This window comes from Phocoena phocoena, chromosome 2 (assembly GCF_963924675.1).
Source record: "Phocoena phocoena chromosome 2, mPhoPho1.1, whole genome shotgun sequence".
Classification (NCBI taxonomy): Eukaryota; Metazoa; Chordata; class Mammalia; order Artiodactyla; family Phocoenidae; genus Phocoena; species Phocoena phocoena.
The window spans coordinates 76,812,964-76,829,345 of record NC_089220.1 but is presented as its reverse complement, the minus strand read 5'-3'; the positions used below and the strand labels follow the sequence as shown (position 1 = coordinate 76,829,345).

General features: G+C 44.9%; 1 protein-coding gene across 1 annotated transcript in view; it reads left to right on the top strand.

The window, feature by feature from the left end:
• The window catches only part of RYR3 (ryanodine receptor 3), a 374,244-nt gene that overhangs the window by 340,160 nt on the left and 17,702 nt on the right, over positions 1–16,382 (top strand). Inside the window, exons 86-93 of the mRNA XM_065871700.1 lie at positions 123–251; positions 3,467–3,571; positions 5,299–5,380; positions 6,035–7,362; positions 9,597–9,655; positions 10,841–11,009; positions 12,237–12,323; positions 14,069–14,269. Coding sequence (XP_065727772.1) covers positions 123–251; positions 3,467–3,571; positions 5,299–5,380; positions 6,035–7,362; positions 9,597–9,655; positions 10,841–11,009; positions 12,237–12,323; positions 14,069–14,269 — 2,160 coding nt within the window. The remainder of the gene's footprint in view (positions 1–122; positions 252–3,466; positions 3,572–5,298; positions 5,381–6,034; positions 7,363–9,596; positions 9,656–10,840; positions 11,010–12,236; positions 12,324–14,068; positions 14,270–16,382) is intronic.

The window sequence follows — 16,382 nt, the reverse complement described above, 5'->3', positions numbered from 1 at the left end:
GGTCACAGAAATGTAGGACGCTCTTGTACTCTTCCGGAACATTGGGTTTAGCTTCATGGACTGAGAAATACTAAACTCTCTCACTATGTGAGCAATACTAAACTCCCCTTTTTTGTTCTTAGGAATCAATCAGTGACTTCTACTGGTATTATTCAGGGAAGGACGTCATTGATGAATCTGGACAGCACAATTTTTCCAAAGCCCTGGCGGTCACCAAGCAGATTTTCAATTCTCTTACGGAATATATCCAGGTGTGTGCTATAGAGTACATGCCTGAAAACAAAGAGAACAGTTTTAACATTCCCATATTCTAATTCCCTATAGAATACTTGACTGCATATGTGGACTGTGCATCCAGCTATAGCACTGACAATATTCCTTACCTATAAATAGAAACCAGTAGTACCTACACTCTACGAGAAGCTGTAGTTTATGGACCCCACTGTGACCTGTACATAACAGTGTCACACTTTATTTGCATTTATCTGGTTAACATTTTGCTTTCCCTCCTAGTCTGAAATCTTTTTGTCAACAGAAAATTCCTTATTCGTTTTAAGATTCTTCATTTTTAGCATGTGTGGCACATCAGAGGTGTTCAGTAAGCATGGAGAGTGGAGTGGAGGAATGATTGATAGAATGAAGGAAGAAAAGGACAAGTGGTATTATCTTGAGGCTTGAGATTAAAAAGAGAATTCATGAGAGCCTACTAATTGGTCAGAAATTCACTCTATGGAAAAGGTAACTTCAGAAGCACATAAATTAAGTGCGGTGGCAGTCAAACCAACAGGTAAATTTCAGGCTGAACATCTCACAGCAATCTCTCTCTGTGCACAGCATTCTCCACCCATTGCCTGCAGTGGTCTAGCTACTGTGAAAAGGAGTAGAGGACGTCCTCAGGCAGAATTTGCTGTGAAATCAGTAGCCATATCATGGTGCTCTGTGATGTAATATAAGATTTTTTAAGATCTATATGTCGAGCCAACTGGCACACTCTGATCATAGTTGCTTACTAAAATCAACACAAGACTAAGACTTGAAAAGAAGGATTTTAAGGAAGATATTGATCCATGCTTTACTCAAGGGTTGTAAGAACAGAGGGAGATAAACCTAGGAACAGGTGACTGAGCTGAAGTTTCACAGCACGTGAAGTACGTATGAAGGTCATTGAACTGATCTGGCAAGCATCTGATTTGCTCTCTGCAGAGCCCATCCGAATCTCCAGAACTTCCTATGGAGCACTTAACCCAAATGTAAAAGAAAAGTGTATTTGGGGTGAATGTGAGTTCTTTTCAACAATCAGTTTTGTTTCAACAAAGAATCTAGAGGCTTCTAGGGATCAGACACCAAATGTACATGAACAGTGATTTTTTTTTTAATTTTTATTTTTTTATTTATTTATTTACTTTTGGCTGTGTTGGGTCTTAGTTTCCGCGCGAGGGATTTCTCTAGCTGCGGCGAGTGGGGGCCACTCCTCATCGCGGTGCGCAGCCCTCTCACTATCGCGACCTCTCTTGTTGCGGAGAACAGGCTCCAGAGCACAGGCTCAGTAGTTGTGGCTCACGGGCCCAGTTGCTCTGCGGCATGTGGGATCTTCCCAGACCAGGGCTCGAACCCGTGTCCCCTGCATTGGCAGGCAGACTCTCAACCACTGCGCCACCAGGGAAGCCCCATGGACAGTGATTTTTAAACAAGCTTACTTGATTTAGGGACGCAGACAAAATTTCTCCTGCTCACCTCTTCCCTGGGAATTCTACCAAGCCTTTTCTAGAACTTGATACTAGAACACTAGTACCGGTGTTCCTTTTGAAAGTTTGTTGAAGCGTGATTTGGAGAGTGATTAAAGTGTAGAAAAATATAGGGAAAAGCTATAAGGAAGAGTTAAGGATAAAGAACATAGGCAGAATGTGACAAAAGACTCTAACTGTATAAAATATATATATATATATATATATATATATATATAAAACAGCCTCACTGAAGAGGTAGGGAATAAGGTGCTGGCCTAAGAAACTTTGGAAATGAGTACAGTCTGAAAGACCAAAGGCAAAAGGAGCTATACATAAGCACTTTGGTTGATGAAGTTTTTCCCATGTGGATATGTGTTAATAATTCTGAAACCATTATACATATATAATGGAAGTGAACGAGATTTCTCACTGTTGGAGTGGGAAGTTACAGATGAGCAAGCAGAGGAGATAGAAGATCCCTGTGGGAATGAATGAGACTCAGAGACATTTGTATGCTAAACTCACGTTCAGCTTAACATAGATACAAATGGTTACGTATGGAAATATTTATGGATATGTATATACACGTGGATTAGGACAACACACATATTTCTGCTGCTCTGTCAGCCAGGAGGACCTAAAAAATGATACCCCAGTAGCAACAAGCACAACTAGAGCCCAGATCTTGGTTTCTAATACCATTCTCCATTGAAAGGAAATAGGTCTCCGTAGAGAAATGGCTGATTCTAGAACTAGGGCTGGAAACATACAGGATGAGCCTGGAGAATGCTATAATGCAAGAGAATGCTAAAAAAAAATGATGGGGGTATGTCAAAGGGATACAGGAGCCAATTGAAAGAGCTGCCAATGGCCAAAACTGGAAACATTAGAGCTACAAAAGAAAGTAAATAAAGTAGCATTGAATTATAACCCAAAGCATAAGATGAATGTGTGGAGTCCATAATGATATAAATAAATGATTAAATAAGTAAGAAAGAACAGACAACTCTCCATTCAGAAGAATTTCAAATAACTTATTTTAAAAAAAGAGAAAAGAAACAGTGGTTCAGTAATGATCTTCCAAAATAGGAAAGGTTATTGACATGGAAGATGCAGACTGTTCAAGTCATCCGTCTATGTCTGGCTTTCAGAAAAGATAGAGATGATGTACCTGACATTTAGGTTAATGATAAGAAAATCCTAAAAGTAGTTGAACGTTAGGAATATAATTCAGATTTTTTCACTTAAGTAGATAGCCATGTGGTCAGCACATCTGACATGCAGCTTTGCCTGCAAACAATGCGTGCACAAGGGCCTGGTTTTCAAATTGTGCTCCTTGGAACCCTGGAGTTCCTCAGAACCCCTCTTAGGCCAAGGTGTGGGCCAGAGTCGGCAGGAGTACCCTTCAGTCCTGTTTCAACCAGAGCATTTACCTCTTAAATAATGTCCTCTAGCATAAGAACGGGAGCTAAAAGAAAATCTCTGAAAATCACCGCACTGTGACATTCCTAGTGATTTTTCCTAGAAATAGGATCTTAGGATTGGGGCGGGTGGGTGGGGGGACGACCCAATGGAGTGGGGAGAAAAATAATATCCTGGGAAAGTATTGAGCTGCAAAATATGTGACTTTTGGAAAGAGCTGTCTACATATATGAGCTGATGTCAAATGCCCTTACTAGGGCAAGTTTCAAAGCAGCTTGTGATGCTCCAGTGAAATAAGAATGTCCTCCTCCCCGTAGGGCCCCTGCGTTGGGAACCAGCAGAGCCTCGCTCACAGTAGGCTATGGGATGCAGTGGTCGGCTTCCTCCACGTATTTGCTAACATGCAGATGAAACTCTCTCAGGTACTGTGGCCCGTTCCCCATTCCCGACGTGTGGTTGGTGTGAAACGCTAAGTCAGTCCCCACCCCCTGGTCTTCCCATTGTGGATGCGGCTGCTTGACGAAATGATTGGAAAAGCCATGCAGATCAGGTCTCATTTTTAAAATGAGGGCCTAAGTGGGAGATAGGAATGAACACCTCCTGGGGGGTGGCGGGGGCGGGGGTGTCCCAGACAGGCTTTTGCATGAATGCAGCTTTCTCCCTTGTGTCCTTTTCATAATAGCCTCAACGCTTGCTTTTTATGGTGCTAATCCCTTTTGCTTCCTTGTCACTGTTTTGCAATTTATGCACATGATCTACCCCCCTGTCTGCTCTGTCAAAGGTCTGCATGTCTCTGTAATTCACATCTCCCTTCTCTGTCACCTTTGCTTCCCCTCTTCCCCATCTCTGCCTTTCCTTCTCACTCCCCATCTCTCTGGCAAGATGAATCGGAATCGCTCAGAGCATTTATTATGAACAAATAAATGTAGCGTCTGTAGTAGTCGATGGCCTCTCTCCATGACAACACATGAGGGAGAACTTCAGGATATGTTTCAGGCTGCTCAGAGTAACACTGGCAGCATTAATTTAAATAATGTGTATCTAAAATTGTCAAGGCTGTCACATCTGCCTCTCTCTTCTGGAATGTGCTATTTACCCCTTTCATTTTTCCCCTTTTGACTCTGGCCTTATGGGAGGAGAGAGTTCTTGGGAGGGCTGCCGATTTATCAGCCCAGTGGGGCAGTGCGGTGTAGAGGCTCCAGAGACAGGATCCTGACCCTGCCACCTCCTCACTGGTGTCTTCTGGGAAGTCACTTCCCCTTTCCGGTTTTTGCTTTCATCATCTATAAAATATTGGGAGTTAAAATAGACGACCTTTGAGGGCTCTTCTAGCTCTGACAGTCTACACTTCTCTGATGTTTTGTGGACAGCTGTGACACACTCCAAAGGTGCTAGAAAATCCCTCTGAAGTCTGAAGGGCCAAAGAACTATGTCTTTGTGAGAGAGAGTCTGTAAAAGAAGTGTGGCCCAGAATGCATTTTTTAACCTCACCCTCAGATTCCCCACCTCAGATCTTCCAAGGCTTGTTTTGCTTCTGTGACATAGGTATCAAGCCCAGAGCTCACTTGGCAATGCCCTGTCTGCAATGCTGAAATGAAAACCAAACAGACTGGTATCAAAACCATCCAGAGGAATAGCCTCGATGATATATTAATAACATTTTAAGGGACCACTGGCACCCAGATCACCACCAATTAGAATCAGGAGAACCTAAATTAAGAAAGAAAGGAGAACCCAATTGGTGATTAGAACCTTGATACTTTAATTGGATTGCAGTAGTATTCCCCCGAAGCTCACTGGTAATTCTTCAGTATGAAAAATGGCAACCTAAGCTACTAGAGATGCCTAACGGCTCTTTGGTGGATTGGGTTGTTCAGTAGTTTTGGACAACAATTGGTATATCTGCCACGTTGCGTTAATAAAAGGAAAACCGTAAAGGAACTCTTTTGTATGAACCCTGCTGCAGCGAGCCTCCCCATGCTACAAAGAGAGGATGCTAAGACATCCGCATTCACCATGAGAAGGGAGCTCATTCTGGAGATGGATGTAGCCTTCACCTGACCTTCCCAGAGCAGGCTCTCCTTGCTCACTGCCCTGTACTTTACTGAGGGATCAGATAGCTCAGGGGTATCTCCTGTTTCTGTTCTAGGATTCCAGTCAGATCGAGCTGCTGAAGGAACTCTTGGATCTCCTTCAGGACATGGTGGTGATGCTTCTGTCCCTCCTGGAAGGTTGGGCTGTTTGGTATAACTAGGCAATCACACGACTGTAATTGGTCCGAGCACTAACCGTACTAATCACGCAGATTATCCTTCTGGCAGGTCATTGATGCCGTATGACATTGGTTAGAAAACCAAATTTTCAGAAACAAAAAAATGAGTGAGGGGCACATGGTCTGATGGACAAAGCCTGAAACCAACTCATTTTATCTCAGTAGGAAAGCCAGAATGAACTGGGGAAAACCTCCAAGCTTTGCTTTTCCCTATCCTCTCCCTCTCCCCATTGCTTTTCGATACATCTGGCTGCCAGTGTGTATGCCAGCCATCTAGTTGGGCACCCTCCTAGGTCTAAGGGGATTAGAGGGGCACCACTTATCCCTATGTGTCCCTGATAATCTGACAATGAAACCACTCTCCAGGCCCCAGGCCAGACAAAAGGCACTGGCGTGGCCATCTCCTCCCTCCCTGTGTTTCTTTCCCCCTTGGCTCCTGGTGGTGTAGTCTTTATGGCTTGCTGCTCCCTCCTACCCATTTCCAAATCATCACGGTCAGAAAAGAGCTGACCGATTTGGCATATAAGTCTTCTAAAAGATATCTGCCTGACCAGTTACGTGATGACATGGGTTTATTTATGTATCTGTATGTCTTTTTGAACCTGCCTCACAGGGAATGTGGTAAATGGAACTATTGGCAAGCAGATGGTTGACACACTGGTAGAGTCCTCTACCAATGTAGAAATGATCTTGAAATTCTTTGACATGTTCTTGAAACTTAAAGACTTAACCGGCTCAGACGCCTTCAAAGAATATGACCCCGATGGGAAAGGGATCATCTCCAAAAAGGAATTCCAGAAGGCCATGGAAGGGCAAAAACAGTACACGCAGTCGGAGATTGACTTTCTCCTTTCGTGCGCAGAAGCGGATGAGAATGACATGTTTAATTACGTTGACTTTGTAGACCGGTTCCACGAGCCGGCCAAGGACATAGGGTTTAACGTGGCGGTGTTATTGACAAACCTCTCCGAACATATGCCAAACGATTCTCGCCTTAAGTGTCTGTTGGACCCAGCCGAAAGCGTACTCACTTACTTTGAACCGTACCTAGGACGCATTGAGATCATGGGTGAGGCCAAGAAAATTGAGCGTGTTTATTTTGAGATCAGTGAGTCCAGTCGAACTCAGTGGGAGAAGCCCCAGGTGAAGGAGTCTAAGCAGCAGTTCATCTTTGATGTCGTCAACGAAGGCGGAGAGCAAGAGAAGATGGAGCTGTTCGTGAACTTCTGTGAAGACACCATCTTTGAGATGCAGTTAGCATCACAGATCTCAGAATCGGACTCAGCCGACAGGCCGGAAGAGGAGGAGGAAGAAAATGAAGACTCTTCCTACACGTTAGAAGTTGAGGGTGAAGAGGACGACAAGTCTTTTGAGTGTGCCTCTGCGTTTGCCGTGGCCTGTGCCTCAGTGAAGAGAAACGTGGCCAACTTTCTGAAGAGGGCCACCCTGAAGAACCTCAAGAAGCAGTGTAGGAAGGTAAAGAAGATGACTCTGAAGGAGCTGGTGAAGGTGTTCTTCTCTTTCTTCTGGACTTTGTTCGTGGGGCTCTTCCACTTGCTCTTCGCCATACTGGGAGGAATCTTTCAGATTCTCTGGAGCACAGTGTTTGGAGGGGGCCTCATAGAAGGCGCAAAGAACATCAGAGTCACAAAGATCCTGGGTGACATGCCTGACCCAACCCAATTTGGTATCCACGATGATGCGATGGAGGCTGAGAGGGCAGAAGTGCCCGAGCCAGGTATCGCCACGGAACTCGTGCACTTTGTAAAGGGGGAGAGGGGAGATGCGGATATCATGTCAGATCTCTTTGGACTCCAGTCAAAGAAAGAAGGTGGCTTAAAGCATGGGCCTGAAGTGGGTTTGGGTGACCTCTCTGAGATTACTGGCAAGGATGAACCCCCCACGTTAGAGAGTACTGTACGGGAGAAAAGGAAAGCACAGGTAAGCATGATTTGTTTCTCTCATCTTTCTTTATCCCTAGAAAAAGACTTGCCACTCTACCTTGCCGTCAGTACTGACACCAGTTCCTAGGAGGCAATGTTGTGTTAGACACCAGCTCACCTGTGATTACCCTGATCTGATAATTCCAGCTCTGCCATGTCTGGAGAGATGAGACTTAGGTGGTTGTCTCAATATCTAATTGCTGAACGGTCTTCCAGTTTACATTGTAGAGTTCAAACAGGATGGTCCTTGACCCTCAACTTGCTTCCACACCTTTATTAGGTTAGTTCTCAAGGCGCACAGGTTCATTCAGTAGCTGAAAGCATAGAAAACCAGGTATAGCATACAAGGAGACCTTTCTGGTGAGATAAACTTCTGCAGTATCCTAAAAGGTCCAGATGTTATCATATGATTTAGCACAGTGCCCAGTGAGTTTTATCATGCTTGGGACATTTTCATCCTTGTGATGCAACCACTAGCCAGTTTGGACTTTGAGTCAGTCAACTAGATTAAGATAGCAGTAATTCAGAGCCCTTTGGCCATGGAAAGTTCTGGGTGTTGCAGCATCCAACTCACAGCATCATTCTAGCGATAAAGAGAGTATGGAGAGAAATGTAAAGAGATCAGAGCCCAAAGTCAACCTTTATTCATTTTGTTAAAAATAAATAAAGTTATTTATTTATTTATTTATGGTTGAGTTGGGTCTTTGTTGCTGCACGGCGGGCTTTCTCTAGTTGCGGCGAGCGGGGGCTGCTCTTCTTTGCGGTGCACGGGCTTCTCATCGCGGTGGCTTCTCTCATTGCGGAGCATGGCCTCTAGGCACGCGGGCTTCAGTAGTTGTGGCACACGGGCTTCAGTATTTGTGGCTCGCAGGCTCTGGAGCGCAGGCTCAGTAGTTGTGGCACACAGGCTTAGTTGCTCCGCGGCATGTGGGATCTTCCCGGACCAGGGCTCGAACCCGTGTTCCCTACACCGGCAGGCGGATTCTTAACCACTGCACCACCGGGGAAGCCCCTTTATTCATTTTTTACATGAATGTTTATTGAATAGTTAATATGCACTTGTCACTGTTTTAGGCTCTGGGAATACAGTGGTGAATGAGAAACGCATCGTTCCTATAATTTAGCGGAAAAGATAGACATTGGACAGGTCAGTACAAGCATGAAGAGCATTAGGAAGGAAGTCTGTCAGGTGCTGTGGAAATGTATAGGAGAGATGTCTCACCTGGGTTAGAGAGTCAGGGAGAGAAGTATCAGAATCATAAACATTCTGACAGTATCAATTTATTTATTGTTTTGCTCCCTGATGTCACCCAGGGCCTAGAACAGAGTTTGATACATAAAAGGGACTCATTCAAGGCCTGCTACATGCCAGGCTGTGTTCCTAGGATATGAGAATACATTGATTAACAAAAGAGACAACACTTTTGTTTTAAAGGAGCTTAATTTCTAGCGGAAGAAGACAACAACTAATTATCATTTTTGACATATGCTAAAATAAATGCACAAGGTCGTGTGTTACAGAATGAATGTGGGCCCTACTATAAGTAGGATACTCAAGGAGCATCTGCAAAGGTATCATCTGAACCAAGTCCTGAAGAATGGCAGGACCACCAAAAGCCAGGGCAGTCATATTCCAGGCAAATGATATGGCATGTGCCAAGGTCCTGGTGCAGGGAAGGATTTGGAATGTCCCAGGAAAGGAAGGAAGGTGTGAATGTTTGTGCTGGAAATGAGTCAAGTGATGCAAGGTGAAAATGGAGAGAAAGGCCATGATCATGTAGGCCTTATAGGCTTTGGTGTAGGGAGCTTGAATTTTATTCTAAGTGCAGTGGTCATCAATCAGAGGGATTGGGGTGATGGAAGAGAACTGAAGATACTGTCTGATGGAAGCAGGTTCTGGATTGGACCTGTGTTCCATCTCTCTCCGACCCCGTGAAGCAGTAGGACCACTGCCACGGGGTTCTGACAATGTCCTAGCAAAAGTTTTTTCTTTGGGTTGAATAATAACAGGGCGGTTATGTTTTCAAGCTTGAAGTCTTTGTCTTATCACTCTAGAGCAGCTTAATATATAGCAGGACACCTATGTTCTGTGATCCTGAGAAAAGCAGAAGCATAAAGAGAGAAAGCCGTTGGGACTTCAGACCATGGAGAGCAAAATGGCCAGTGATATGGCTCATCACCATGAACTCATTTATTTTGAGGAAAGTTTGACTGATTGTTATTTTTGTCTAGGCAGCAGAGACGAAAGCAGCTCATGAAGCCGAAGGAAAAGTGGAGTCTGAGAAGGCAGAGTAAGTTCTTGGTGGCATGGACTGCTCTAACTGCTGTGCTTAATCGTTCTTGATGGTAACTGCCATTTTGTTGTTATGATAAATAGAAAGCTTGATTTCTATTAGTATAAGAAACAGATATTGTGCAGGCCCTGGATACATTTCTTTTTTTTCGTTTTTATGGCTGAGTAATATTCCATTTTGTGTGTGTGTGTGTGTGTGTGTGTGTGTGTGTGTGTGTGTGTGTATCTCTTCTTTATCCATGCAGCTACTGATGGACACTTCAGTTGCTTCCATATCTTGGCTATTGTAAATAATGCTGCTGTGAACACTGGGGTGCATGTATCTTTCGGAATTACTGTTTTCGTTTTCTTTGGATATATACCCAGGAGTGAAATTGCTGGATCATATAGGAGATCTATTTTTAGTTTTTTGAGGAATCTCCACACTGTTTTCCATAGTGGCTGCACCAATTTACATTCCCACCAAAGTGCACAAGGGTTTCCTTTTCTCCAGATCCTGGCCAGGACTTGTTATTTGTTGTCTTTTTGATGATAGCCATTCTGGCAGGCGTGAGGTTTTGTGTTTTTGATTTGCATTTCCCTGATAATTAGTGACGGTGAGCATCTTTTCATGTGTGGATACATTTCTTTTTTACCCCAGCTATACAATAAACACAGTCTAATAATTTTGTTCACTTTAGACTCCAAATAGTAGATCAGAGTTTCACCATCTGACCGAGCAAATTATCAAACACTCACACTTAGCAACTTCATATGATGTTGATGATGGTGATATCTGGTAATTACTGAATAAGTGTTACATACCAGGCCTTTTGCTAAGCTCTTTTATACAATATCTCATTTAATTCCTACGACAAACTTAGAAGAAGAGGTACTATTGGTAATGCCCATGAAAGCCTAGAAAATAAAGGACATTTCTGAAGGGGCAAAAGGTTGGTAAGGCTAAGTTCAGAAGAACTTGTATATAACTGATGTATGCCTGTGACTGTGACTCATCAAAGCAGGCACTGCTCCTGAATACAAAGTTGACATCCAAGCACTATGGGTAATAAAGACCTGCGGTCCCCACCCTCAAGGAATAATACATCTCCCACCCCTCTCAGCCAAGATTTCTCCTTAGCTTCCCTGCCAGGGCCAGGCCTCCCCCTCCCCTCCATGATGAGTGGGCTTCTCATTCCTGCAGCACGGAAGATGGGGAGAAAGAGGACACAGCCAAAGAAGAGCAGGCCGAGGCCAGGTGGGCGGATGCGACCAAAAGGAAGAAGCGATGGTGTGGCCAGAAAATTGAGAAGCCTGAAGCCTTCATGGCCAGTTTCTTTAAAGGGCTGGAAATCTATCAGACCAAGCTGCTGGTGAGTGCTCTGGCCCTGGCCCCGCTCGGGTGCGGGCGCTGGCCCGGGTGGACCTCAGAGAAGTGGCCACTGACTTTGTTTCACATTTGGTTAGTTGCTCTTCCTCGTCTTTCTCATTCCTCTTCCTTCCCTCTTCTCGATTATCTGTCTGTCCCTTCTGTGTTGGAGGGAAAGGAAAAGGGAAACGGCAGGTGCTGCAGCCCCTCTACCCCGCCCTGTCTCTAGAAGAGCCGCTCCTTTATGTGTGCTAGGTGGGGACTTGGCCCATCCTGGTCCAAAACTTCAGAAGAAGTGCGACCATTCAGATGCAGAAAGAACATTCCTGTGTTGTCAGGTTCTCACACTAGTCCTCAAAGGCTTTGTTACTGGGACTTCCCTGGTGGCACAGTGGTTAAGACTCCATGCTCCCAATGCAGGGGGCCTGGGTTTGATCCCTGGCCGGGGAACTAGATCCCACATGCGTGCCGCAACTAAGACCCGGTGCAACCAAATAAGTAAATAAATATTAAAAAAAAAAAAAAAAAGCTTTGTTACTCCACACACCCCCAGCCCAGCTTGTGATATCCTTTCTCTGGCAAATTGCCCACTGAGGCACAGTTGCTGAAAGCCAGAACTACACCTCCCAGCACCATTGGTGGGAGCCCCCCTCCGCGGAGCGGGTGAGCGCTTCCCCAAGCAGCTACCATTCCAGTCCTCACGTGTCGATTTTTCCCGGGAAGATGGCAGTGGGTATGGGAATGGTTCCCCCTAAAAGGGGAGAGGCAGAAGCGCTGGGTCTGTGACTTACAAAGAGACAGAGACTCTCAGCCTCAGTCTGGCTGCAGCCGGGGTGGGAGCTTCAGGGGTCTCTGGTGGGCCTAGATCACTCACAATTTCCAAATGGACTGCTTACCTGCTGTGTGGAGGGTACACGCACACGCGCGCACATGTACCTTCATAACAGCATGAGTCCTGTGCTGGCGGTGTGTTTAGGCATTTGCTTCCCTGAGGTTTAAACCAGAGCAGGGTTCCCTTGAGCATCATTCTAAGCAATTTTTTAAAAAATCATCAATTTTGGTCCCCCCAAATAAGTTGTAAGAAGGCCAGGACAGTCCTAGATGAGTGGTTACCAAAGAGTAGGAGTAGTCCTGTGTAAACTTCTAATCAGAGAAGACCATCTGTGTGAAAGAGGGAAGGTCCTTCTCCCTGCCAGAGCTCTTCTACTTCTGCCTGTCCTTTTCTTTTCAGCACTACCTGGCCAGGAATTTCTACAACCTGAGGCTCCTTGCTCTGTTTGTAGCCTTCGCTATCAACTTCATCCTGCTCTTTTACAAGGTGATGCTTCATTCAGGGGGTATTTGGTGAATAGATTATATACTTTTTAAAAAGTAATAGAGGTTATGCTCTTAATTCAAGCAAAAACTCTAAGGAAATTTCTAAGACACTGGCTCCTAAAAAAAGGACACTGTCTTTAGCAGTGGGGAGAACAGAGACTGGTTGTAAGGGAAGCCAGTTAGGGCACCATTTCAGTCATTCAGGCTTGTTTTAGTTACAACTTAATTCTTCAGACGTTTGTTGCGTGTCTACAATGGGCTAGACCCTATATTAGGAGCTGTAAGGTATTTCAAACTGAATGATAAATACAGTTCTTTCCCTGAGGAATAAGGTGACAAAGAACCATGATTGTTGGCCCGTATGTTAGAATTATTATGAAGGAAGAATTAATAGGAGTTGGTTTCTGGATGTGGAAGACAGGGACTCATCAAGATAAATGAAGATTTTGAATGTTGGTAAGTGGGTCTTGTACACTGTAGATGCATAATAAATGTTAGTAGAAAGAACTAATGAATGCTGTAGGTTCTGGATTCTTCTTTGACATCGTCTTTAACTGGCTATTCTGTCTCTTGCCTCTCTAACTTCCTATTGAAAACCACAAATCTAACTTTTATAAAACATGCTCTTGGGCTTCCCTGGTGGCGCAGTGGTTGAAAGTCCGCCTGCCAATGCAGGGGACATGGGTTCGTGCCCCTGTCCGGGAAGATCCCACATGCCGTGGAGCGGCTGGGCCCGTGAGCCATGGCCGCTGGGCCTGCGCGTCTGGAGCCTGTGCTCCGCAATGGGAAAGGCCACAACAGTGAGAGGCCCACGTACTGCAAAAAAAAAACAAAAAAAAACAAAACATGCTCTTATCCACATCAATAGTGCACTTGATAAACTAATGGCTTGCTGTTGCCCATAGCAGAAAAATGGAAGTCTGTAGAGGGGTATGGCAAAGCCTAGCTTTAAACGCATGGAGAGGTTGAGGTGACTCAGCCATGCATGTGGAGACAGCCAGCAAGCAGCTGTACATGCACGGTAACAGCCTCAAAGGCGCCGATATGGGAGTCACTGTGTAAGGATGTCAGTGAAGCCATGGGTTAACGGCATCTAAGAAAGAAGGGAAATGTCTGCACTTGTGCATATGCGAGTTTGTCCTAGCCTCCTCCCAGGCTGTAGCTTTTTTTTGTTTTTTAATTTATTTGTTTTATTTATTTATTTTTGGCTGCGTTGGGTCTTCGTTGCTGTGCACGGGCTTTCTCTAGTTGCGGCGAGCGGGGGCTACTCTTTGTTGCAGTGCGCGGGCTTCTCATTGCGGTGGCTTCTCTTGTTGCAGAGCACAGGCTCTAGGCGCGCGGGCTTCAGTAGTTGTGGCTCATGGGCTGTAGAGCACAGGCTCAGTAGTTGTGGCGCACGGGCCTAGTTGCTTAACCGCTGCGCCACGGGGGAAGCCCCAGGCCGTAGCATTTCAAAGATTCCCTCCTGCAGCTGAAGGATTGTAGAACATGTAGTAACACTTTCCTAACTTTTCAATTTTTGGCTTGTTTTCAAGAGAGAGGTTTTGTCTCTTAAAACTTTTGTTTGCAATTATTAGAGATCCTGGAGGTTCCCAGGAACAAGGTACCTAAAAACCTCATTCCCTCATCGAGTAATACGGAATCACACTATTTGCACAGCAAATGCCAGCAGTATAAAATATGTGGGGAGAGCCCAGTGGCGGAGGTCTTTCCGGTGTTTCTAAGAGAGTGTGTGTTTTGGGCCAGGTCACCGAGGAACCTTTAGAAGAAGAGACAGAAGACATTGCAAACCTGTGGAATTCCTTTAATGATGAGGAAGAGGAAGAAGCAGTGGTATTCTTTGTCCTGCAGGAGAGCACTGGATATATGGCGCCAACATTGCGAGCCCTGGCCGTTATCCACACCATCATTTCTTTAGTCTGCGTGGTGGGCTATTACTGCCTGAAGGTAAGTCGCCAGCCACTCTGAATGTAATCAGACTCCTTGGGGAAGAAGCATCATCTTTGAACCCAGCCAGCCCTTTGTTCTCTAAGACTTTAGACTAATGGCCTAAGGTTGGTGAAGCCGCAGCCTGGGCGCCACCCAGGAGCGGGTTAAAATTGCAGACTCTTGCCCCCTACCCAATCCTTTTAAATCAGAACCTGCAGTGAACATGATCCGCAGGTGATCTGTATTCACACTCTGGTTTGAGAAGCCTTGGTCCAGGAGTCTCACTTCAGCCACCCCTTGTGACATTGCATAGAATCCAAATCGTCGGGCTAAGTCACGCATGGAGCTGGTAATGAGGGGCTCTTCTCACCTTTGAATTTATGTTGAAATTTTTATAAAAATGCTTTTCACCTTTCAGAAATTATCAGGTCTTAGCTATCTGAGATGAGTTACTGTTTCCGTTGTCCTATCGCTGCATAACAAATCACCCCCCAGAATTCAATGGCTTAAAATGATAACCATTTTCTCTCTGATTCTGTGTCTGCCTGGGCACATTAGAGCGGTTCCTCTGCTCCCTGTACAAGTGGTCACATCAGCAACCAGCTGGGAGCTCAGATGGGCTACTGTTCAAGACGGCCCATGCACGTTGGCAAGGGAACAGCTGGAAGGCTGGGCTCAGTTGGGGTAGCTGGGCCTCTCTCCCCCTCCTTGTAGACTCAGGGCATCTCCCTTTCCATGTGGTCTCTTCACATGCTCTCTCCAGCTGGGTAGCCGGACTTCTTGCACATGATGGCTTGGGTGTCCAAAAAAGAGCACAAATGGAAGCTGCTAGACCTTCTTAAGGCTTAGGCCCAGAACTGGCAAGGTGCCATTTCTACCACATTCTGTTGATTCAGGCAAGTCACAGGGCCAGCCAACATTCACTGTTGCACAGAGGGTGAAGGGGGCTACACAAGGGCATGAATAGCAGGAGATGTGGTTCTCTGGGACCATCTTCAGACACTGCTATGGTTATGTCAATCTTCAGTCATTCTGTTTTAGGTGTTCCAAGTCCAGTTCTGTTTCTACTACATACACCACAATTGTTTTTTCTCATTACATTTTTTCTTACGTCTCTTAAGTAGGAAGTTTCCTTGGCCCTATACCAAGCCACCTTTTCCCTGAGAAGAGTCCAGGAAGTCTTCTCCTATCCTTGTGGCTCTCACTTCCCCCAGTGGACTGCAGTATCACTTAGGAAGTCCAGCTGCTCTACTGGAGAGACCATGTGTCCTAAACTGCCCTGAGGCCTCCACTGTAACAATGAAAGAATGGATTCTGGAGCCTGGCCTCTGGGGTTGGACCCACAGCTCCGCCACTTAACCTCGCCATTCCTCTGTTTCCTCATCTGCAAAAAAAAATGACTATGATAATAATAACACCAACCGCTAAAGTTGCTAAAGGGAGGATTAAATGAATTAACATGTGTAAAATACTCAGAGCCAGACGTAGTAAACATTAGAGCATGTTTGCTACTATTCCTTAGTTCACCATCTAGAGCTCAGCTTGTCGGCTAGGGTACAGGTAACCTAGAGAAAACAAAAATAAACACTATCTAGGGAATACAAATGTGGAAGTTGTACTTACGAGGGAATACAAATTCCTAAAAGATTGACAGAGAATGCTTCAAATCCCAGTGATCAGTACTTGATATTATTATTGTAATTCAGAGTCACCGTGACATACAGCAGACACTAGTCAGGGTGGCTTTCCCTGCTTCCCCTCCCACGTGATCCATGAACCAACACCAGGCACTGATTCTGCAGTGTGCAATGTCCATTAGTAGCCTTTGTCACCTTCCTGTCATGATTCTTTTATTTCCTCAGTGTTGTTGCCTTGTTTAAAAAAAAAGGGTAAGCAGGAACTATATTCAATATCCTGTGATAAACCATAATGGAAACGAATATGAAAAAGAAGGTACATGTATGTATAACTGAGTCACTTTGCTATATACCAGAAACTAACACAACATTGTAAATCAACTATACTTCAGTGAAATACATTTTAAAAATAAAAAATAATTAAGGGAGGAAGAAAAAGGGTAAGCAGTAACTCTTTACGAACCATTATCTAAATTTTGCCTTTTTGTCTTGGA